At 50.9% G+C, this 22,336-nt stretch overlaps 4 protein-coding genes across 4 annotated transcripts in view; 2 read left to right on the top strand and 2 right to left on the bottom strand.

Moving 5' to 3' along the window:
- Positions 1-1,299, top strand: part of BDW47DRAFT_24624 (survival factor 1 family protein) — a 2,001-nt gene extending 702 nt beyond the window's left edge. The window contains exons 3-5 of the mRNA XM_024818561.1: positions 25-449; positions 510-886; positions 941-1,299. Of these exons, the coding sequence (XP_024676088.1) occupies positions 25-449; positions 510-886; positions 941-1,039 (901 nt within the window). The 3' untranslated portion in view covers positions 1,040-1,299. The remainder of the gene's footprint in view (positions 1-24; positions 450-509; positions 887-940) is intronic.
- Positions 1,300-1,534: 235 nt separating this feature from the next.
- Positions 1,535-2,546, top strand: BDW47DRAFT_121866 (histone H4; the record flags this gene model as incomplete). Its single annotated transcript, XM_024815725.1, has 8 exons — positions 1,535-1,593; positions 1,709-1,752; positions 1,842-1,857; positions 1,931-2,018; positions 2,164-2,223; positions 2,323-2,340; positions 2,427-2,447; positions 2,520-2,546. 8 exons carry the CDS (start codon positions 1,535-1,537, stop codon positions 2,544-2,546), a joined length of 333 nt encoding a protein of 110 aa, XP_024676089.1.
- A 432-nt stretch (positions 2,547-2,978) lies between these two features.
- Positions 2,979-16,343, bottom strand: BDW47DRAFT_24621 (dynein heavy chain). The gene is made up of 3 exons (XM_024818560.1): positions 15,968-16,343; positions 3,591-15,907; positions 2,979-3,528 (listed from the first exon to the last, which is right to left on the bottom strand). Exons 1-3 carry the CDS (start codon positions 16,245-16,247, stop codon positions 3,082-3,084), a joined length of 13,044 nt encoding a protein of 4,347 aa, XP_024676090.1. The 5' UTR covers positions 16,248-16,343; the 3' UTR covers positions 2,979-3,081.
- A 549-nt stretch (positions 16,344-16,892) lies between these two features.
- On the bottom strand, positions 16,893-22,263 carry BDW47DRAFT_114831 (putative RNA helicase/RNAse III; the record flags this gene model as incomplete). The annotated part of the gene is made up of 16 exons (XM_024814722.1): positions 16,893-17,189; positions 17,250-17,402; positions 17,453-17,638; positions 17,694-18,207; positions 18,261-18,661; positions 18,723-19,790; positions 19,850-20,029; positions 20,083-20,151; positions 20,203-20,272; positions 20,322-20,380; positions 20,431-21,100; positions 21,147-21,254; positions 21,307-21,572; positions 21,624-21,727; positions 21,782-21,978; positions 22,034-22,263. The coding sequence occupies 16 exons, from the start codon at positions 22,261-22,263 to the stop codon at positions 16,893-16,895; spliced, it is 4,572 nt and encodes a 1,523-aa protein (XP_024676091.1).
- Positions 22,264-22,336: the final 73 nt, after the last annotated feature.

The following is a 22,336-nucleotide window of genomic DNA, read 5'->3' on the forward strand; positions in this document are numbered from 1 at the left end:
CGCACGCTGAACAGTGACTCGCAGAGGAATCCATACCACCGCCCATGTCAACGCCAAGATCTTCAACCTGGCCGGAGATGGCCCCCACAACTGGCACTCCGATCCCCTGTCCAACTTCATGTTCGACGAGAGCATGCTTTCGTTTGGCGCGGACAACCTGTCCCTGACCCTGAACGAGGAGGGAACGAAATACACCTTCAAGTCCGCCGTCAACGACGACAGCCTGATCAACCTCACCTTTACCCGCACCACCCCCGGTTTCGTCATCGGCAAGGACGGCACCTCCTACTTCGGTACCGACCCCGCGAACCCCTGGGGTTCCATGAGCCATGCCTTCTGGCCCCGTTGCGCCGTCGAAGGCACCATCTCCACCAAGGAGAAGACCTACGACCTCACCGGCAAGGGCATGTTCATCCACGCTCTCCAGGGCATGAAGCCCCACCACGCCGGTAAGTCTTCTCAGTAGATATTCGAGTCACAAACAGCAAAAAAAAAGCTAATGTCAATAGCCGCTCGGTGGAACTTTGTCAACTTCCAGGGCCCGACGCACACGGCCGTCATGATGGAATACACCACCCCCCCTTCGTACGGATCCACCGTGGTGAACGTCGGCGGCATCGTCAAAGACGGCGAGGTCGTCTACGCCGGCACGACAAACTTGGCCAGCCACACCGCATCTGAGAAGGACCAGGAGAGCGAGTGGCCGGCGCCGACCTCGGCCAAGTGGTCGTGGGAAGGGCGATCCAAGGAGCCCAAGGACGTCAGCGCCGAGATCCACGGTCCTCTCGGCAACCGCCTGGACCGCGTAGACGTCATGGCCGAAGTGCCCGGATTTATCAAGAGCATTGCCGGCAGCGTCGCCGGTACGCGACCGTATATCTTCCAGGTATGCCAAACACTAGTACCCCACAAATTGGAACCGCACTAACAAGCAACGCAGTACTCCCCGCAAGACAAACTCAGCCTCAAGCTGAAGATCGGTGATGAAGAAATTACCGAAGAGGGCACCGTCTTCACCGAAGCGACCTTCATCTCGTGAAATCCTGAATTTCCCCTCGTACATAGACCCTGTCCCGACCCTATTGGAAGAGTGATGTCTCCGGCGTTTTTGAGTGTTTGATATGATATAATTCACCGACTTGCAACTTTGAACCTGAAACCATAATCAATCACTGGCTTTATATGCACTATTAAATAATATGAATGACTTGCTTTCAATCATCTTTTCAATTTCAGCTACTGTTTTGGGTAGCGGGTGCCTGGTGACGGGCTGATACTGTCGATGTTTCTGCTTCTCCTTTACCACTGTTATTTGAATTGTCATCGATTCACTGTGTCTGAAATCACTTGTTTGAATGAAGACAGACAGAAGTGTCTTCCATTTCTCTACCTCCCAATCTCCTCCAAATCAAACACCCCATCTTCCTTCCCATTCTAGCGGTCAAAAACATCACCAAACCATCCCAAAAGCTTCTTTCAAATCACAACCAAAACATCCCACGAACACCAAGTCCCCTCAAATCCCATCCCAGCAATGGATCCCCGTCAGTTGAAAAAGGGCCAGGCCAAGTTCGTCCCCCGCCGATCCCAACGGTAAGCTACCCCCAAGATACGCAGGACAAGCCAAGTCTAAACCAAACCACTTATCTACCTACCCACCTCCCTCCACAGAACTACACAACAAGATAACCTGATATGACATCTATAGGCCCGGATTCCGCAAACGCTTCCGCGACAACATCCAGGGAATCAGTGAGTACCTACCTTCTTTACCATCTGCTAACGACACCCATCATCGGTCGAACAAGCCATGTAACCAACCCACTGACTCTTTCTTCTAGCCAAGCCTGCTATCCGGTACCCTTTCCATCAGCATCAGCACTTTAACCACAAATTTAGACCTAACACGAGTCCATTATAACAATTAAAGCCGTCTCGCCCGCCGAGGTGGTGTCGTCCGCATTAAGGCCGATGTGTACAACGAAATCCGCGTGGCCGTCAAGATCCGTCTCACGGAGGTAATTAACCCAGATTTGACATTCTATTCTATCCTATGATATCATATTATATCTCATCTGCTCTATTATACCCTTCCATCAGCGGCGCAGACTTACCTGATCACTATCTCAACGAATTGGAATAATATTGACTGACTATCCACAGATCATGCGCCACATCGTGCTCCTCCTTGAATCGGTACAGACCGAGAGGTATGAGCGCAAGGTTAGTGGCCCAAACTAAAAAACTTATTTCTTCTAGCTGGAATTGAAGAGAAGGAATCTGCTTGTGCTAACTGGCCATCTCGTATGGAATGAACTATAGGTCATCACGACCAGGGATGTAAGTATCCTTCTGTGCCGGATTGAACGCATTAGCGGTGCAGTTAGGAGTAGAGGTAATAAAACTGATAATATCTCGATTGATAGGTCGTGTTTGCGCTGAATCGGGTGAGATCATATGCTTCCTTATTGAGGTGAGGAGAGGCGGTGCTTTGTAGTGCTGACGTCTGGTCCGTTTAGATGGGGAGTACGTTGTATGGTTTTTAAGGTCGGGGGATGGATGGATGGGTTGGTGTTGGCTCTATTCTGCTGTTTCTTTCTTTTGTCCTCTTTTCCTTTTCCATTTCCTCCCGTTTTTCGTTTTTGTATTTGTTTTTAATTCTTCTTTTTTCCTTTTTCTTTTTTCTCCCCCCCCCGTTTGGTGGATGGGCGGCGGTACTATGTGCTCTGGGGTTGGACATACTTTGTTCATACTCCCTCTCTTCCCCTCCCTCTCTTATCGAGAAGAGGTTGGTTCTAGCTTTATTCACAAGTATGTGAAGGGTCGTTTGAACCATACAACACCCAAGACAGAGAAGAACAATACTTGCCAGTAAGCCAGTAAGTTACATAGAAAAAACTCATGGAGCAGGTATGTAGGTAGGAAGGTAGACAGATACAAGAACAAAGAAGGGCTCGCCTGCGGGCTTCACATATATGCAGTAGCACAATCATATGCAGTAGACAAGAACGAATAAAAAACAAAAAAAAAATAGATGAAAAAAATACATAAGCAGGGTAAACACAGTATACACAATTAAAATCAACCATCAACCATCAACTGCTCCCCCTCATCCAACAACGTCGTAAGCTTCGCCAAATCCTCAATCATCTTCTTCGCATGTCCCACCAGCAACATCTTCTCCGCATTGGCCGGCAAACCAAGATAAGTAGGAGGTTCTCTTTCCGGCAGACGATTTACCCACTCCCCGAAAGCCTGGATGTTGGTCTCGCTCGGCAGAACCAGACACTCGTCTTTCTCGACGCCCGACACAAGCTTGTACTCGTCTTCGAAGGCCGCCGGGGTAAGGAAGCTGTTGACGAGGTCCTCGAGCTGCTGGAAGTCGCCGGCGTCGTCGACCTTGCCGCCGTACATTTCGCGCACCAGCGTGCGGATCATGTCCCAGGGGAGCTTTTGGGGCGCGACGTTGGAGCGGCCTTGCGCTACGGTGTTGACCCAGTAGTCGATTATGTTGGCAGAGCATTCGTACTGTTGTATCATGTTAGTTTGAGTTCTTTGAGATAAGCGGGGTGAGTGAGGTGGGGACTTACGTCGCTGTCGTTGAACTCCCAGAAGCCCTTCCAGCCGAGAGTGGGCGCGTAACGGAGTCGTTCTTGCACCACAGCGTGCAGGAAGCAGAGCAGCACGTAGACGCGCGCCTTCTCGACGGGGGTCTTGCTCGCGCGAGTTGTCAGTGAAGACAGCGAGTCCTTCATGTTGGCGCGCACACCGGCAGGCTGCTCGTACATGAGTACGCGCGAAGCGCGCAGGAAGTTGACGGGAATCTTCGGGCTGGACTCCATGGAAAGGAACAGTCTGAAGGCCTTGTGGGGTTTGATCGACTCGAGGCGTTTCTCGAGACTCTGCACCCAGGAAGGCGCCAGATGCACGTTCTTGACCAGCACCCAGTTTCCTGCCGCCGCGGCGTTGCTGATCGCCTTGTCGGCGCTCTCGAGTCCTTCGCTGGAACCCATGGCAATGTTGGCGCATGTTGCTTCCTCGCGCTCCACCAGGGCGTCGACCTTGTAACTGGCGTCGAAGCCGGGGCTTGAGCTGAGAGAGATGGGTGTGGTCGCGGTGACTTGCTTGACGATGTCCTTGAGGTCTGTACTGCCTTCGAACAACTCGCGGCCGAACACTGCTTCGATGAAGCGCTCAGCAGTTGGCACGAACCTGTCCATTCTGCATAGCTTGATAAGCAACAACGACCGGAGGAGCTGGTTGACGCGGTCCGTGTTCTCAGGCCAGACAACAGGGACCAGGTTCTCGGCGAGTTCTTCGCCCAGGAACTGATCCCACTGATCTGAAGACACCTCCTGGAAGTGCGACTTGAATAGCGACATGTTCGATACCATGTTCATGACCTGGTCCCGCTGTTCGGGGGTGCTCGATAGATCCGCCCCCTCAACCGACCCATCTAGAATGGTATCGATGATAGTCTTGTCAATGCTGTACGGAGTGGCTTGGGCGAGCAGCATGGCCAAGGTAATCCGGTCCTTTTGCACAAGGCTTAGCGAAGTGCGGTGATAAGTGGTGACAAACAGATCCTTGAGAATGACATCCACCCGTTCAGCATGGTGCATATCGGGGCGGAGGCGTGGGTTGCCGTGGAGAACGGAGTGGAAAATGTCGACAAAGTATTGCAGCGAGAATTGGTAGAAATGGTTGACATGGTGGAGTTGCTCCAACACTGCGAACACAGCACTGCAGGACTTGGCGATGACATTGTAGGTGAGCATGACATTTTCGACCTCCGTCATGACACCTTCGGTTTCCACCATCTTCCGCGAGATTTCGGCAGCTTCCTTCTTGAGGGTCTCGAGAGTCTCGATAACGTTGTCGTCGTCGAGGATGTTACCTCGGGACTCGTTGAGCGCCTGCAACAGTCGCTTCTCAAGCTGGCGCAGGTGGACCTTGAATTCTCCCTGGATCTTGACAAGGTCGGTGCGGCGCCTGTCGACATCAGGTCGCTCGAATTTGAGAACTTCATTGAGCGATTGAGTCTGCAAGCTGCTCTGCGTGACAGTAAAGTTGACAAACGTGGTTCGGCTGCACACGTCTGGTGCGAAGGTTGCAGACGGATCCCTAGTCGACAGGAACAACTTGAACGAGGGAGAAAAGTCGATCTCCTGCTTTCCAAGCTGAATGAGAACACGTCCTCCCGTTTTCTGGTACTCTTTGTTGAGAACATGGTTGAGGATGGGATCCAGATGTTCGGCGTCCTGGATGAGAATTGGGTTTCCAAAACGAAGAGCGCTTTCCAGCTGTTTGACAAAGGAGTCGTCCAGGAAGCTGGTGACCGTGAGCTTCCTTTCTGTGCTCTCTTTCTGCAAGAACTCGTTTACGCGACCAGACGGGTCGATGATGAGAGGGTACCTGTTGTACCGCTTGAGAACGATGGCGTTTTCCGTGCAGAGGTCGTCCACGGGCAGTGAGTGGCTCTGCCATGTCAGACGCTCGTCGGCGTTGGACAAATACTCCGTGATAGGATTGTGTGGCTTGAAGCTAATACCGGATTGCATAAGTTGATGGGCCCAGTCGTCAATCATGGACTTTCGGAACTGCTGATCATAATAGCCGGCATAGGCCAGGAATGCAGCCGCGATAATGACATCGCCGACAAGCGTGCCGATTTGCGTCTCAAACGATCTGCTCCCCTCCTCCCATCGCGTTCGTTCGGAAGCCAAGCTGTCAAGCAGTCGTACACTTCGGTTGACCTTGAACTCCACATTCTCCATCTCGTTCTTGATGGCCTGGGTTTCGCTGATGAGTGCTGCATATTCGCCCTTGTACGTAGCGATACTGGCCTCGAGACCTTGGATAGTATTCTCGATTGCTTGGGCCTCAGCCTTGGTCTGCAAAGCCCGCTCTTCGAGTTGACCGACCTCCTCGCGCAAAGGTCCAACACGGTCCAAGATCTCTGAGTAGTTAACCTGGGCTTCCACCCATTGAACCAGGGGACCGCAGGCCTTGCTAGCTCGGTGGACTCTTTCATAGGTGAAGTCCTCCTTGGAGAGGAACTCCCTCTGCATCTTGACTCGGTGACTGCTCGTCATTTGTCTCTCGTTGTCATAATTGACAATGCTGGCGATGAAATCATCCCTTCGAATCAAGCCTTGGATCGTCTTCCAGCTATCCACCTTATGTCCAAGCAAAGTGCAGACGGCTTCGAGAGCAAGCCGAACGCTGGCGGGAGGATTACCCATGGAACGAACTTCAGTAAGGTGCTGACGCTTGATGTTGCTCACGCTCTTCTGGGCTTCCAACACAGCTGGCTCGGCCCTGGCCAGATCGTGAAGGACAACTTCCTTTCGGCTAGCTACCTCTTTCTCTTGCCTCTCCAAGGCCACTTGTACCTCAAGAGAGACCGCCTTGCGCTGTTCGGCCTCTTGCTGGTCAGCGACCATGCGCTGCAGCTTTTCGTTTGCTTCGGTGTCCTTCTTTTCCAGCTGCGTCTTCTTCTGGGCAAGACTAGCGCGCAAGTCGCTGACTTTGTCGACCGTGTCGTGAAGTTTCTCAAGACCGACGTTCAAATGTCTCTGCTGTTCCTCGAGGTCTTCTCGCTTTTCGTTGAAAAGCCTGACATACTGAGCAACGAAGTCCAAGTAGTGGCGAGGTGTGAGGTAAGTCGTTCGGCCTTGTTGCTTTTGCAAACGCTGGTTGAACCTCTGCAGCGAGTAATGTATGTACACCATTGAGTTCACAACCGTGTCGCGGTGAGACGCAGGGAGGCTCAACTCTCGGTACGCAACGGGAATACTGTCGGGAGCAATAAAGTTCGCCTTGTCGAGGTCAACGGACTGCGTCAGCTCGGAGCCAACCTGGAAAAGTGCCTGGTCTGACCAGTCGCCCATCCAGTTGAGCACGCATCTGTTGAACAACGCAGGACTGGTGGCGGCCTTTGAGGACAGTCCTTCCTCAGGGGGGTTCATGGTGAAGACAACGTGAAGATTCTTGACAATTTGCTGCGTGAACCATTTGTAAAGCTCCTCCTGGGTATCGAGAAGGAGGTTTTGCCGCGACGCCCCCTCCTTGCAAGCAGTCATCAGCGAAGCGAACTCATCCCCTTCGAAAAGACCGGGAACTTCGGCGTTCGCCAGCAAAGTATTCATTCGCTCCAGGAAACCCGAGTCAAGGACGTTCGATTCGTCCATGATAAAGCAAATCTTCTCACCCTTGCAGCCTGCTCGGCGCAGGACGGTTCTCAGGTCATCGTCAAAGTCTTCCGACGAGTAGTTTCCATGAACCTTGATCTGGAAAACCTGCAAACCGTTCATCCAAGCCACGAAACGAGACAGCGTGGTCTTGCCACTTCCGCTGACTCCGATGAGAATAAGATGACCTTGAGGTTGGCGGAAGACTCGGTCAATGCGCAGAGCATGCTCCAAGACGTCATTGAACAGGACGAGAGGCACATCAACCTCCTCTTCGCAGAATGTCCGAAGACGCGCCTTGACATACTCACGCAGCTCCTCTTGTTCAACTGGCACGTAGTTCTTATGCAGCCAGTTCGAGAACAGGATCGGACCCTTCAGGGCTTGTTCTTCATCAATGCTGGGGAAGTTATCAAGTGCGATGCGCCGCACGGCTTCCTCGGTCCATTTCCTCTCATCTTCGGCGACCAGACGATCCTGGAAAAGGCGTAGAGCTTCATGGGCCCAAATTCGAACCAGGCCCTCAACAGAGAGAGTTTCGAGGGGTTTGATGGCCTCGTAGATACCACGGATCCAGCGAGTAAGCTCACGAGGAGAGTAGACGTAGTGAGGTTGGATCTTGGCAGTGAATCTCGCCTGAGACTCCAAGTAGAGTTGCACCATAGCCTTTGTAAGCGCCTCTGAGTATCCGCGCAGCAAGGGAAGGATCTTGAGGACTGCAGAGTTGAAGGTTCCATAAATCTGCGTGAGCGAGATCTCTCCTGGATAGTCGACCATGATCAGAGGCGAATGGCGCAAGAATCTTTCGGCCATTGCTGTACGGCCAGCATCAGTAGGAGGGTTACAAGCACCAACGAATTGAATGCGGTCCAAAGTAACCCAAGTCTTGTCGGACGTTCTCCAGAAACCGTTCTGCTCCACGAGTTGGCGCAAGAACGAGATTGCTCGCTGTGTCCCGTACTGGTCGGGGGCAGGAAGGTTAATTTCGTCGCAGAAAATAACCAACCAGCGACCAATCTGGCTCGGAGACATTATGACACCATTCAGAGTCTTCTTATACTCGCAGTACTGCTCAAAAGTCTTGATCAAAAGATCCGGGGTCGTGGCGCTGGAAAAGTTGAGACCAACAACTTCCATGTTGGGAAGTTTCCGGAGAGCAGCGAAGAGAGTCATTGTTTTACCAGAACCGGGAGGACCGCACAGTAGCAAGGGCTTATGTTCCGCGAGCCATGAGTAAAGGACATCCTCGTGACGAATAGTATCAACAGTCGGGATGACAACATCTGTTTGCGTGACCGAGTGAGTGTTGATTTCCACGGAGGGTACTTGTGCCTGCCAGCTTGTCCAGTCCGACTTGGGCAACTTGACGTCGAAATCGATCAGAGAAGACTGGCCGTCGGGCGGAAGGTCAGTTGTCGTGAGAGCGGAAACGAACTCCCCGAACAATTTACGGTCTCCCAGCGGGCAGTCGCCGGTGAAGGACCAAACAACTGCAAGCAAGAGCTTCTTTGAAACGTAAGCTTCGGTCTGATCATAATCCAGCGGGAAGTCAAGGTGTTGGATGTTGTATTCGAGGATATCTCTGCAGGCCTTGTTCAAGAGACTGAACAGGGTATTGAGGGCGCGGGTTTCCGTGAACTCCATGATATGGTTGTACTTCTTGGCCTCGCGGAGTGACTTGAGGATAAGCTCATCGGTTTGCAGAAGCCGCTTCATGATATCGGAGATGGTATCTTGAGCATCCTGGGTCTTCACGGCCGCCTGGCCTGCAGGTGCGCTATCATCATCCAAATCTTCGAAAGTTCTCGTCCTAAGGGAATCGACATAGTTTGAGATCATCATTGGCGGAGTGACGGTGTCTTCGTTGAACCAAACCATACCGCAACGACTCACTGTCGCCAGCGTCGCGTACTTGAGGCTTTCAACTTCGAACATGATGCGAACATTTGGAGGCAGGTTCAAGCGCTCTCCGTTAGGAAGGGTCAGAAGCTTGTTATCATCAAGGACACTGTTCAAGTTCTCAACCCATTCCGGATCGACATCGCCGTCAAAAACAATCCAATGTCTCTTAGAGTCTTCACCACGCAGGTTATCAACGATCTTTCTCAAAATCCCCGTGAACAGACCGTCCGTCCACTCTCTGGTAGTGCTGTCAAGACTACCATAGAGAGCTTCTTTAGACATAACCTTGGAATCGATGATGTGAGAAACTCCTTCGATGTTCTCGACTCGTTGCAGGGCCTGCAAGAGGATTTTCCATGCCGACGATTTACCAGAACCTGACTTGCCCACATTCATCACACCATGGTGAATGCATTGGATCTGGTACAGTTGCAAAGCCTTGGTGGTCCACATGTCACTGTCAATGTAATGCTGCTCTCGAGCAATATCACGAATAGCCTTTGTAAGCTCCTCGTAGTTGGCAGCGACGTATTCGACACCAGAGAACACTTCCTCTTGGATCTCAAGCATTCTGTCAACATCCTCGCGGACCAGCTTAGGGGCAATGGTCTCTCGGAGACTTTGCACAATGATCTGAGGTTCAACTACATCATCAGGGCCCAAGTCACCATTGGCGTTGGCGATTCTGGTACGCTTGAGGCCTCCTGAGCTGACAAGAACGCTCTTTAGAGCACGCAAACCAAAGTCGTAGTGAGCTTGTTTTGAGAGCTGAGAGGCACAGTGGTCGAAGAAAGGTACGGTCTGGGTCGACAAATGCTTGGCTTGCTTGAAACCTTGGGAGAATAACATCACTTCGGCAATGAGTTCCTTGTCGGGCTTGGACATAGCAACACTTCTGAACAGCTTCTTCAAGTTGTCGGGGAGGTTAGAACGTCCCGCGTAGCCAGGGTTCATGGTAATGAAGATGCCAGTGTTCAGGTTGACATTGAACTTCCTTCCAACAAGCTCGATTTGGGCATTGCCGTCGAGCTCGCTGTTCCGTAGCCCGATCTGGATGTTCTGAATCTGCTGAGAGACTGCTGACAAGATTCTTTCCTCGAGACGATTGAATTCATCAAAGCAGCCCCAGGCGCCTACTTGGCAGATACCCAGGAAGATTCGGCCCATGGCTTGGAAGTCGAATGTGTCGTCACAGCAGAAAACGAGAGTGAAGCGTCCGAGCTGCAAGCCCAAAGCCTTCACTGACTCCGTCTTACCAGTACCAGCTGGGCCATAAGGAGAACCACCCAGTCGCTGGCACAAGGCTTGAGTGAGGGTCAAGAAACAACGATCGGTAAGAGGGGTGCGAACGAGGCGTTCAGGAACACCGAGATATTCGAATCCATAGTGCAGTTTCGCGTTGGCCATGTGCACGTATAGCCTTTGAAGGAAATCGCCGTCGGGTTGGTAAACGTACCGCATCTGGAGCAGCCACAGATAGTGCGTTGGGGTAGTGGCTTTGGTTTCTATGAGCTTGGAGATGGTATCACGCTGGTGAACGAACTCTGTGATCATGTGCTCGCACTTCTTTCTGTTGATTGCATCCAGATCGCCAAGGACGGTAGCAGCGAGCAACTCAAGCACTCGCACTTGGGAAGCGTAAAGGTCCTTGAGGTTAGCACCGCCCTCTTCCAAAGACTTCTGGACAGCATTTGTCCAAACAGCTTGACTAGAGAGGACAACAATCTGCGCCGGATAATTGGCAAGGAAATCATTGAAAGCTGTGTGGTCGACTTCAGAAGCCATATACAACGGCTCAAACTGCTCAATGGCCTCGGCCAAAAGCTCCGCTAATGTCAACTTCATGTTGTTCTCAATCGCACTAAGCCAATCATTGATCCTCGGTGTCTTGACAAGATTAATCTCCTTCTTCAGTCGCACCTCCTCGCCCTCCTTGGAGGTGAAGCCGACAATGTTGTTATCGTCATCCATGATAACTCCTGAAAGACCAGCGAACATCTTCTTGAAGTGTTTGGACACGCGGAAGATATCGTTGCTATTACCGATGATTTCGAGAAGGTCCTCATCACCAACGAAATAGAAGCGAGGGAACGACATACGCTCCCGCTCCAGATATTCTCCGAGTGCCTTTTGGATCTTGTTAAGCAACTCGGCCAATCTCTCCAAAGACTTCTGGACTCCGTTGATGGCTAGAATATCAAGCACGAAGGGAGATTTGTAGACCTTTTTCATCACAGCAAAGAATTCCGAATTGATGTTTTGGAAACGGCTGGATTCAAGGGGCAGAAGATGTTTGATATCGACGTTGCCGGTGAAAACACCCTCGAGATAGACCCATTGTCTCTGAACGTCGATCCAGACATCGAAGAGGACATGGACTCGATTCAATTTGTCCTCCCAAGACGAGGCCTCTTCCTCGAATTCCTTGTAGTAAGGAGAGTGCCTCATTGCCTGCAGAGAGTTCAGGTTCTCGCTACATTTCGCAAACAAGTCGTCGAATCCACGAATTAAGCGGCACTTGTTCTGATAGTTGACAAGGTCGAGCGAGTAGTTTTGCCAGGTCTCACGGACCGACTTCAAGAACTCTTCCAATGCCATTTCACCCTGGGCCTGAGCGATGATGTCACGGATCACGGTCTCGCTCGTCGCAAGTTGCAGGTCCCAAACATCACCAAGGGTATGAGAGACGAGGGAGAACCTCTTCCCAGGTTTGAGCCGTTTGTAGATTTTCTGCCAATGTCGTTCTCGCACGGCCTCGGATTTCATGTCAGATAGGAGGGGGTTAACCTTCAATAGCTGTCGGAGCACACTTTGGATATGCTCGAATGCAGCATATTGACGCATCCGACTAGGCATCTCCTTGGTCATTTTGATGAGGCCATCGATCGACTGGCGCAACTTTCTTGGCTGGAGGGTGGTCCAGAGAGACTCTCTAAGATCATTGAGGCTCCCCCAGATTGTGGCCAGGGCCGCCCAAACGGACATGAAATCCTGCACTTCTTCAAGGATTGCTGGCAAGGAAGACTGGCCACTTGCTGGGAGATCCAGGGCCTCTTTCGCTTTCGAAACCATCTCAAACTCTCCTTGCAGGGTTTCGAGACGAGTCTGGAATGAGCCTAGGGTACGGGAAGCCTCTTCGGGAGGAATGGAGCCGGACACAGGCTTCTCTTCGTCCCACCGACTGATGAGTTCAGCGATTTTGTCGTTGATTACTTTGTCTTCGGCGGCAATCTTGGCCCGCAGACCCTCTGTCTGGTCTTGGACGATCTTGCTCTTACGGGCAAGCAGTTCATTGAGGGCTGCCCATTCGCCATCGACATTTTCAACATGCAACCAGTCGTTGGGGAACTGGTAACGCTGCCGGGCAAGGGTGGCTTGACCTTGGCGGAAGAGATCGACTTCTGGCTCCCAAACCTTGGCCTTCCGCTTGCACTGTTGAACGATGGTGATAAAGGAGACAGCGTGTGCTGTGGAAGCAGCTTCCAACGTTTGGCCCTCCAAGTCCCGTCGAGCGGAGGCGATGTCAGAGTGGACTTCCCTCATTCGGCCTCCGAGTTTCGATCCGAATTTGAGAAGAATTTCATGCTGCCACTGGTCGTATTTGGCATTGACCCGGGTCTGGACTTGTTCGTAGTCGATTTTGATATTGCCAAACGACCGGCTAACTTCCGTAGTATCGAACGTGGCTCGGCTCTTCCGGATCTCTTGGAGAAGTTGGAGCCATTGAGATAGATCGTCGCCCAGGATATCGTAAACCTGTTCAGACTGCAGATCCCAGAGAGACTGGAACTGCAACCACTTGTCAACGTACCCAGACACCTCCTTCAATCTGTCCTCGATCGCATTGTATACTTGGTTTAGCTCGTTGGTGCAATGCTGCGGGAGAGTCGCAAAACAGGACTCGGATATGTCAAGTTGCTGCACGTTAATCGAGATCGAATAACGGGACGACTTGATCCTCTCGAGGTTACAGATAACGCCAAGCCAGTTGTCGAACTGCGAGAACCAGCTTGCACGAGCAAACTGCAAGGGAGGATCAAGATGCAAGACCTGATTCCGCATCGAAATTTCATGCACAAGCTCAGAGAACTCGACCTTGTAGGCAGGAGCTTCGACTTCGCCAGTCACGGGGTTATGGCTTGCACTCTGCAATTGCAGTGGCTGCGGTCCATCTTTGCTCTCCAGGAATGTATTAATCCACTCGCGGATTGCGCGATGCAGGCGCTCACTAAGAATGGTCTCGATTCTCTGGTTCAAGTCAGTAACCCAGTAGCCGAGGTTGACGTAGTTCTCCAGGTTCAGTTTGTCAACGGCGACCTGAATGGAGTCCAAGCGTTGCTTGAACGCGGATGACTCAAAGGGACATGTCTTCAGGTCAAGGATGTCTTTCTGGATGCTGTCATTGATGGAGGTCAGAACAGCCGTCTTGGACTGAAGAACGGATGCTGAGCCTGCAAATTCGCGGACGAACTGGACGTGTTTGCTCTCGCCCCTACTAGGGATAGCAGAGTCAATGGCGCCATTTGCCAATCCGGGTTGCTTGACATGAAGCTCATACGAGTGGACAAACGACTCCCATCGCAAAGGGACACCCTTCACAATCATACCCTGCGCATCATTTACGTAACCATTCATTAGAATCTCGGCGTCTTCCAATGATTCGATGATGCGATTGGTCTGCAGCAGCGTACGGAGACTCTCCATCAAGCTGATGGCATAGGGGTACACGCGCTTCGCTTCTTTGGAGATACTATTCACGGCATGGGGAACCTGGAAATTGAGCCAGATCAGGTTCCTAACCTCCTTGAACAAGGCGATAATCTGGGCGTCGAAATTGACTGTAAGGTCCAGAGTATTCCCCGAAGCACGATTTCGCGTGATATTAAACAGGCGGCCCGAGATGGTAATGTGCCGTCTTTGCACGTCGTATAGCCATGACTCGAAGACGGGCCGAGTGTCCAGCTTTTTGCGGAACAGGTTGCTTTCGGTCTGTAGCTTCTGGCCTTCTGAGTGCAAGTGCCAGTCCTCGCCCAGCACGTCCTCCACTTTACCCATGTAACCGTTCAGCTGCCGCTCGATCTGGCGAGCCCAGATGATTGCACCCGACACAGGAGGAAGGTCTCGCAGCTGGGACATGGCATGCGCCTCGGAGTGACCATACTGCTGCTTGAAACGCTCATGCAGAGATAAGATATCCTGCTTCACGTTCTCAATCAGTTGAGTTTGGTACTCTCCAATGGCACCGCGGATCTTCGGGCGCACGAGAAGCGCGTTGAACTTGGAGAAAACTCGGAACATCTCGTTTGCGTTCTTCGCAGTCGCGAGACGATCGCGCAGACGAGCGATAATCGAGTTCTCTACCCGAGATGTGCGCTCATTGTATGCAATCTCTTCTTGAATCCAAAGCTGGGTGCCTTCGGGAGTTACATCCAGTACATCCACATTCTTCAGAGCAGCATAAGCCTCGGCAACCTCTTCGACTGCGTCCACATCACCAATCTCCTCGACAATCACCGCGCCATCGGAGGTGGTTCCAGCACCTGCATCTCCGGTAGACGAGCTCTTGGGTCCAAGAACATTGACGATCGTCCTTTGCAGCTGTTCGTGGTTGACTCGGAATGTGTTGATGTACTTCAGTCTCTCCTGGGTCTTCTCGTGGCGGGCAGCGATCTTGATGGGAATGAACTTCTCGTTACGTCGTCTCGTAGACTCGCGGGCAACGTTGGTAAATTCCTTCAAGTTCTCGTCCCAGGTCCGCCAGATGGCCCCGGCGGTCTTCATCAAGGAGCGGAATTCGCGGTAATCCAGGTGCAAAATTGTCCGACCATGGAGTAAGGAATGGATCTGGGAGTCCAGGTCGCCGGAGATAGCTTCAACAAGTGCGAGGGCGCGCTTGATGGGGTAGGGGCATATCTTCAGCTTCTTGTTGAGGTGCACAAAGATCAGATTCAGAGACTCCTGAACTTTCTGCAAAGACGTAGCCGACAGAAGTTCGTCGAGGGGGAAATCCCGCATGAGCTGGTTGTACTTCTGGACCAAGTCAGTTGCCTCGCGCAAGCCCGTGTCAGCAACGAAACTCAAAGTAGCTTGATAACGCTTCGCATGCTTGAGAATATCCATCGTCAGTTGCACGCCGTCACCACGCAGTTGGTTCTCGATCCCTTCCAGCGCAGTTTCCATCGAAAGCCAAAAGTTGATTTCCTGGGCCGCTGACCCGCTGTCGGCGTCCCGAGACATCTTGGTGATTGTCTGGATAGACCTGATCCAGGCATTGACAGTATTCTGGATGCTGTTGATAAAAGCACTGTTTTCGAGAATCGTGTGGTCGATGAGCTCCACCGAAGGCCGGACCGATCGCCTTTCCGCCTCGGCCAAAGCAGCCTGGACGACTTCATGGAGCGGCAGGTTAAGAGCCGGGATTTCAACATTCTGTTGCAAGTGGAGAAGCCCGAGTTCAAGCTCCGCGAATTTCTTCTTGGTCCCCGGAACACCGGTCTTAACCTCTGTGTCTGTCCTAGGCTTCAACCCGCCACCGATCACTTCCTGGTTGCGTGTGTAGGCCTCGAAGTAGGGACTCAGCCCGTGGTGTACCAGCAGGTGCAGAATCTCATACGGCGACAGAGACGTCCCTTGCTGGGCCTGAGCATTACTGAGGGATGCCAAACCCGGAAGGTTCATCACTTGGATTTGCGACGATATCGGGAGCGCGGGGTCGATCGGGGCGGGACGTTTAATGAAGGCCACAGAGGCCACGGTCGTTGAAGCGGACGAAATCTGGGCGGAGAGACTGTAGATATACTTAGGTGACGATGCTGCAAGATGTTAACCATGCTGCGCTTATCTACCGAATGCGACAGTATAAAACCGCGTACCTTCACCATCATCTGCCCCGTTGGTCTCCTCGGAAGCCACGAAATCCTTCTGTACATAAAGAGCCACCTGTGACTCCAAAGCGAATCGCGTACATCGCTGCTCGGTCTCGCCGCGCTTTTTATCAGACAGCAGACTCCCAGGACTTTCCAGCTCAGTTCTCAGAGCCCCCAAAGTCACCTGGAGAACGTCCACCAGATACTGAATCACCGCGCTCGAATCCACAGAAGACACCTGGGTTGGTGCCGAAACACCGTTCGGGACCCCGGCGGCGACCTCCATGGTTCTTGGCCGTTATTATGAGCGACACGCAGTCACCATCGATAGGTGTGGGTTGGGGTGTTCAAAAAAGTCACGTAGGTCAATAGTGAGTATTATGTTGATTGCGGGCAGATCGCGACGTCGGCTCGGGAGCGGGTTAGAAAACAAGACGACACGACAGCGATAACGGCGGCGGTAGAAGATTTGAGTTGTGATGAAAAGAGAAGAAGAGTCGGGGAAAGGAGGGTTATCAAACGGCAATCATATTATGTTGGCGGTTTCTAACCTGATACGCTGATCAGTGGTCTCTAATCTGCGGTTGATTCACGCGGTCGGCCGACGTGTTTCGGTCGGTTTACTTTGGGACTCTCTTCAGGGGTGACTTTGGCCCTAATCCTGATGGGGTTTAGGGTCAAACAGTCAAACAACGTCCTGCGGTCCGCATGCTCCACATCCAACCCAAACCCATGGATGGCTACTATTGTGGACTACATTCTATGATTTAATCGAATGCAAAGAAGAGGTGTTCCTTTTAGTGTACCTTCTCCCTCGTCCCTCAGTCTAACTTTCATGAAGCGCTCCAAGTGGACGTCTTTGGCTTGGGTTATGGACTACGAAACAAAGAAGGCCCAGTAACTTCTTGATATCCCTTGCTTCAAGGGTAAATTAGATCGCAGTCCCAATGTCATTAGTGTCGCAGGTACCTGTCTCTCGACAATCACAATGGTAGTTGGTGCGAAACTCTGACGAGGAAATACCCTCCAGCTGAGCCAACGCTTTCTCACTCGCTTTGACTTTTGCATGGCGAGTCGAAGTTGCTGTAGCCTCGGATAGGATAAAGTCATGCACAATGATCGCAGTTAAGATACAGGCTGGGCCGCCATCCCCGACTGGGATCTCCCCTGATTTGAAACAATAACTGGTGCAGCCGTATTCGTTGTCTAGCTTCTTTTGCAGGAATGTCTAGGTTCAATGTTAGCATAACATATACCGAGTAGCACAAGAGAGTCCACACAATCCTACCGTCGGGTGTTTGTTGGCAAAGGTGTCATATATTGCCATGTCAAGGAAATACGGCTTTACGTGACGGTGGAAGAATGCTTCTACGACTTCGAAGTGGAAGTTGGAGTCAACAAATATCGACCCTAGATAAGACTCCACCATATCTGACAGGCACTGCGGTCCCATCAGCCAGACCTTCAACGTATCGGCTCAAGACTTCTTACCTTGGGCGGGTCTTTGGTGGTAGCCCAATAATCAACAACGCCTTCACTCTCTGCTTCCGCGGCTTGAACTTGTTCGACATAATGCATTATCTGGTTTTGCAGCGGGTTACTGAAGTATTTCAAGTGTTTGTGCAGCTCTAGCTTCACTGCTAGAGCTCCAAGGAACTTGTTTGAGACCATGGCCATCTAATAGTACGTGGTACATTAGTTAGTGGCTTGATCAGGTACCGCACATGCATACCTTGTGCTCTGTGAGCCATTGGGGATCTCTGTCCGGAAACCTGTGGAATAGATCCTCTACACAAACCATGTCGAGGAGCGAATCACCGAGGAACTCAAGTCGCTGGTAGGATGGGACTCTACTCCAAGCCCGTGGCCAGGAGGCATGTGTGAACGCTGAATGCAATAACCGAGGATATTTAAACCGATATCCCAGTTTCTTCTCAATCTTCTGGCAGAGGTCTATCTCAAAACCATCGGGCTCCTGAGTCTGATATGGGGGTATGTTGTAACGGGAAAGGTAGTCCTCCCAGCACGAAGCATTGTGGTCTGGACTGTTGACAAGTGCACTGACGGCTTTAACGGCCATGTCGAACCGATGGTCGGGGCCCCCACAGAGCAATGATGCCCCTATCACCGCTTCACAAACGTCCGCAATTGTCTTCTCTCCCAGGGCATGCTTCTGTTCGCTCAGCGCTTTTTTGCTATGGTCTTTGCCTCGCAAGAGGGTTAGGCCGTCGGGGTACCATGCATGTCTACCAGCACGAATTAGCTGGCTTTATGAGATATATAAGGGACTTGTTCTTGCCTTGAGAAGCCTCGACTGCGAATGTATTTGTACAGCTCGTTTTTCAATGCTGAGTTGAAGAGATTCTTATTACAAATCAAACACATCCGGCTCACATGATAATCATATTCGTCATCGTCAGGATTCTGGGCGTAGAGTGATATGGAAGTGGCCATTTTGAGGAAACAGTCGCCTAGGAACTCTAGACGCTCATAATTTTTTCCCATTCCTCTTTGGGCGTGAATCTGCTGCGCCCTGTGTTCGTCTGTATTATCGGAGTCTTTCGTGAAGGCTTCCAGGGCATATTCTGGCTTCACAACCAGTTCAAGCATGTCACAACCCTGAAGAGCAACCAGGTAGGAATCAAACCTGCTTATTATCGCGGGGAATGCAAGAAATGTCGAAGCCAACGCCGCTGGAATCTTTTGCAAAAGGACCCATCAGCAATCATCCCGAGGAATCATTTTATTTGGGAGCGCCTACCGCAGAGACTTTCAAAGGCTCTATGCAAATGGCACAGCGTGTTTCTGTCATTTTCTCTTTGTCCGTCATTTTGTCCAGGAGGTTTCTCCGAAGACGCACAAGCTCTGCTTGATAGACAGGTTGGTTCCAATCACATTTCGAGAAGAACCTAGCTCTCCCGTTCTTGGAAAGACTCAAGCAGTATCCCATGATATTCTCCATGTGTCTGCGGCGTGGTATGTATGGCGGTGGCGCACTGGAAGGTTTCAACCCACGTTCAACCGCTGTGGTAAAATAGCGGTATCTGCCGTCCCACGGGTCAAAGACGAATCGATCTAACATAGACGAGTCATTGCTTTGGAGGACATAGTTTTTGTCAAAGCTTTGCACAAAAGATAATATTTCCCAATCAACTAGATTTCTCGGATGCTCGTCCTTTTGGAATGTGGCTTGCGAATTTGCCGGCGCAAGCCAGTAAGGCAGTTTCTCGGGTTCTTGATCATAAACTTTGTGAAACACATCATGGAACACGCGAAAGGTAAACTCTGTAAGATGGTTCAGATCCTCCGCGGAAAATAGTAGAGATTTTCCAAGAGGAAATGAGACAACTATAGTCTCTACATCAGCATCAAGGAAAATTGGGAAAGGCGGGAACTCTGGCAGCCTCTCCCGAGTCAACAAGATGATGGATCGGTGGTTTCGACTAAGTCTCTTGGAAGGATTGAGCGTGATAACTGTTCCAAAAAGCACATCCGGAAGCACGTCTTGTTTGTTGTTCCAAAACGATGACTTCGGCAACATATCATACATGTTTGCCCGCTTGGAAGTAATAGCCAGCTTTGCGTTTCTCATCAGAGGTAAACGCTTGCGATAAATTGAATTGAAATTATCATCAAGCAACTGGTGTTTTCGGAGTAGAAGGCAGGTGTCAAATGCGGCTGCTTGTTTTGCAGTGCACCTCTTCAAGGCCGGGGAGCCAGTGAGTCCTCTAACAGGAGATTTCTCTGGTAGGATAACCTCGCAAGTATATGCGTTACAAGCGGGAAGCACCACGTACATGACTTGGGCCGTCAAATCGTTTTCATATTGCTACATGCCGTCCCAAGGTTAGGTATAGAGAAAAGACATTCTGGGAAGGTGGTACGTACTAGAGAGCTGGCGTAGCGTGAAAGCACTGTTATAGCTGAATAGTATGTCAGCTTTGCGCCTGTTGTCTTGACGGTGAAAATCCTCTGTCCTTCGTGTTTTTGAAGAACTGAGTGCAGGTCGTCATTTCCGAGGAGAATACGGTCTTCTGGGAGTGTCTCGCAAAATCTCCGCATTGCTTTCTAGGACAAAGTCAGAACAGCGCGCAAGTTATGAGCACTGGTAGTGTAAGTACTTCGGAGTCCCGAGCTTCAGCTAGTCGTCTCTCATGATCTGTATTGTTCTTTTCCACCATGTTCACATACTGCAGGGTTCCGTCAACGGATTTCATGCAGGGTTGAATAGGGCTACGTACCGTGGAATCTGAACGTCTGGCACGGCCTCGACTTTGCACATATTGTATCAACGTATCATATAGATCGAATCTGATAAGTTAGTATAATCCAACGGGAACCGTGTCTGCGTAGCATATACCTTACGACTAGATTACAGTCTGGAATATCCAATCCCTCCTCGGCTACTGAAGTAGCAAACTGATGATTGTCAGCGATCGACATGAAGACCCATGCGAAATGCGGCTCACCAGGCAATTGATATCTCCGTCTCTGAATTTCATCAAAGCAAGGAACTGTTGACGGAAGGTTATGTTCATCCCACCAATGTCACTGGCTCGAATGCCGATGAGCAGTCCAGGCCGAAGATGGGGCATATCCAGGACCGAAAATAGCTCGAAAAGGATCCTGGCCGTGTAGCGCCTTTGTGTAAAAATTATGCACTTGGTTTCTCTCTTTTGACTGAAATGATGTCCAAGTTGATTCTGAAGGACCTGTACCTTGGGACTTAAATCACTGACGCTTCGAAGATCACTGGATCCATGCTTTTTGATAAGATCTTGGGCTTCTCTAACTCGGGATATCTCTCTCTCCAGCTTTTCAGAAAATGCATCGCCTTGGGCTACTTTTATCTTGCCCTCGAGCCTGGGCAGGGTTTCATCCGAGAGAGCGTGTTGCCAAACCCGGTCAGCGCACCAGATGCCTAACTCGGAACTTGCCTGTAAAGAAAATCTCAAAATAGGCTCGAGAGAAGCAACGTCGCCAAAACGACTTTCAACGAGCTTATGTAGATCGGTCTGAAACGGCAACCCAAGGCGGTCATACTCCCATGTTATCTCAATGGGGCGGCTCACAACCTGTCGCATCAGAGTGAGCTTCGAAGTTGTAGCGATCTTGCTGTCCAGTAGCGTTTCAAGCCTCCTATTGAATGTGAGCAGGACGTGCCTATGGCGAAGATCATACTCACATCGCTTCCGCTATGATGTCACCTTTAGTGTCGATCGGCGATGCAGTCATTCCGAAGATTCTTGGGCGATTGGCGATGGGGGTTTTGAGGTATGAATCTCTGATAATGCTGCTGAGGAGTCAGACCATAATGCTGCTCATACGATCCCGATGATACTCACCGCGCGTACGCATGTTCCTTTTTCGTATGATGTGCTTCATCAAAAACAAGCAGATTGATCTGCTCAATTTTGAAAAATGCATTCAGTAGACACTGGTTCAATATCTCCGCGGTACAGACTATCACCATATTGTTCTTGAAATGCTCGCGCCAGGTTTGTTCATTCCAATGGTCAGTGCCCATGGCCCCATATAAATGGGCAACCTGTTGATCTAGATTATTGCGCAACACTGTGGCTTGCTGGAACGCAAGTGTGACACTATTAACCTACCACAACATCAGCTGCAGCCAGTAGGGTGTTATAGTCAGTGCGTATACCAGAAAGAAGGAGATGCGGTGAGGTTTTCCATCAGCCCGATCAATTAGTTCGTTATGCATGATATGTTTGATCAACAAGACTGCGATCAGCGTTTTTCCCGAACCTACAGCTAGATTAGTTTCTTGAGATGTAGGTAGACCACATTATAGCTCAGTACCTGTATCGAGCACGGCGATGGTATTTTGTGCTTTGGCTTTTTCAAAAAGTTCTATCTGGTACTCTCTCGGATCAAGAGCCCCATTGTTGGCTTCTTTGCTTGCAGTCAAATCCGTAGTAGAGATGGAAGTCCGAGGGAAATCTGTAGAACTCGATCTAATATTCGTGACGTTCTCGGTAGTAGCTAGTCGGCAGAGCCTGCAAATGGATGAGCTATCGTGACACAGAAAGCTGAAGATCTTTAGATGCTCACAATTCTTGGAACTTGGCATTCTGCTGTCTTCGTCGCTGAACAGCATCCTTCGGCTCAGAGGGCCCCTCAACTTCCTCTTCATCCGATTCAGTGTTGTCATCCCCATCGCCGTCAACACGAGCAGATCTCAACGGTCGCTCAGGGAGTATTATTGGCACTGACTCATGGGGAGTCTGGTCCTCTTTGGAGTCGTTTGCCTCAGCGCTTTCTGCTTCTGCGTTCTCTGGCATCGTAGTTCTATCTGCTGTCTGTTGGGAAAGTTGGCTAGGGAGATGGGAGAGTTGGAAATGTTCATTCAGCTTA

The sequence above is a fragment of the Aspergillus candidus genome (genome assembly GCF_002847045.1).
Source record: "Aspergillus candidus strain CBS 102.13 unplaced genomic scaffold BDW47scaffold_2, whole genome shotgun sequence".
Classification (NCBI taxonomy): Eukaryota; Fungi; Ascomycota; class Eurotiomycetes; order Eurotiales; family Aspergillaceae; genus Aspergillus; species Aspergillus candidus.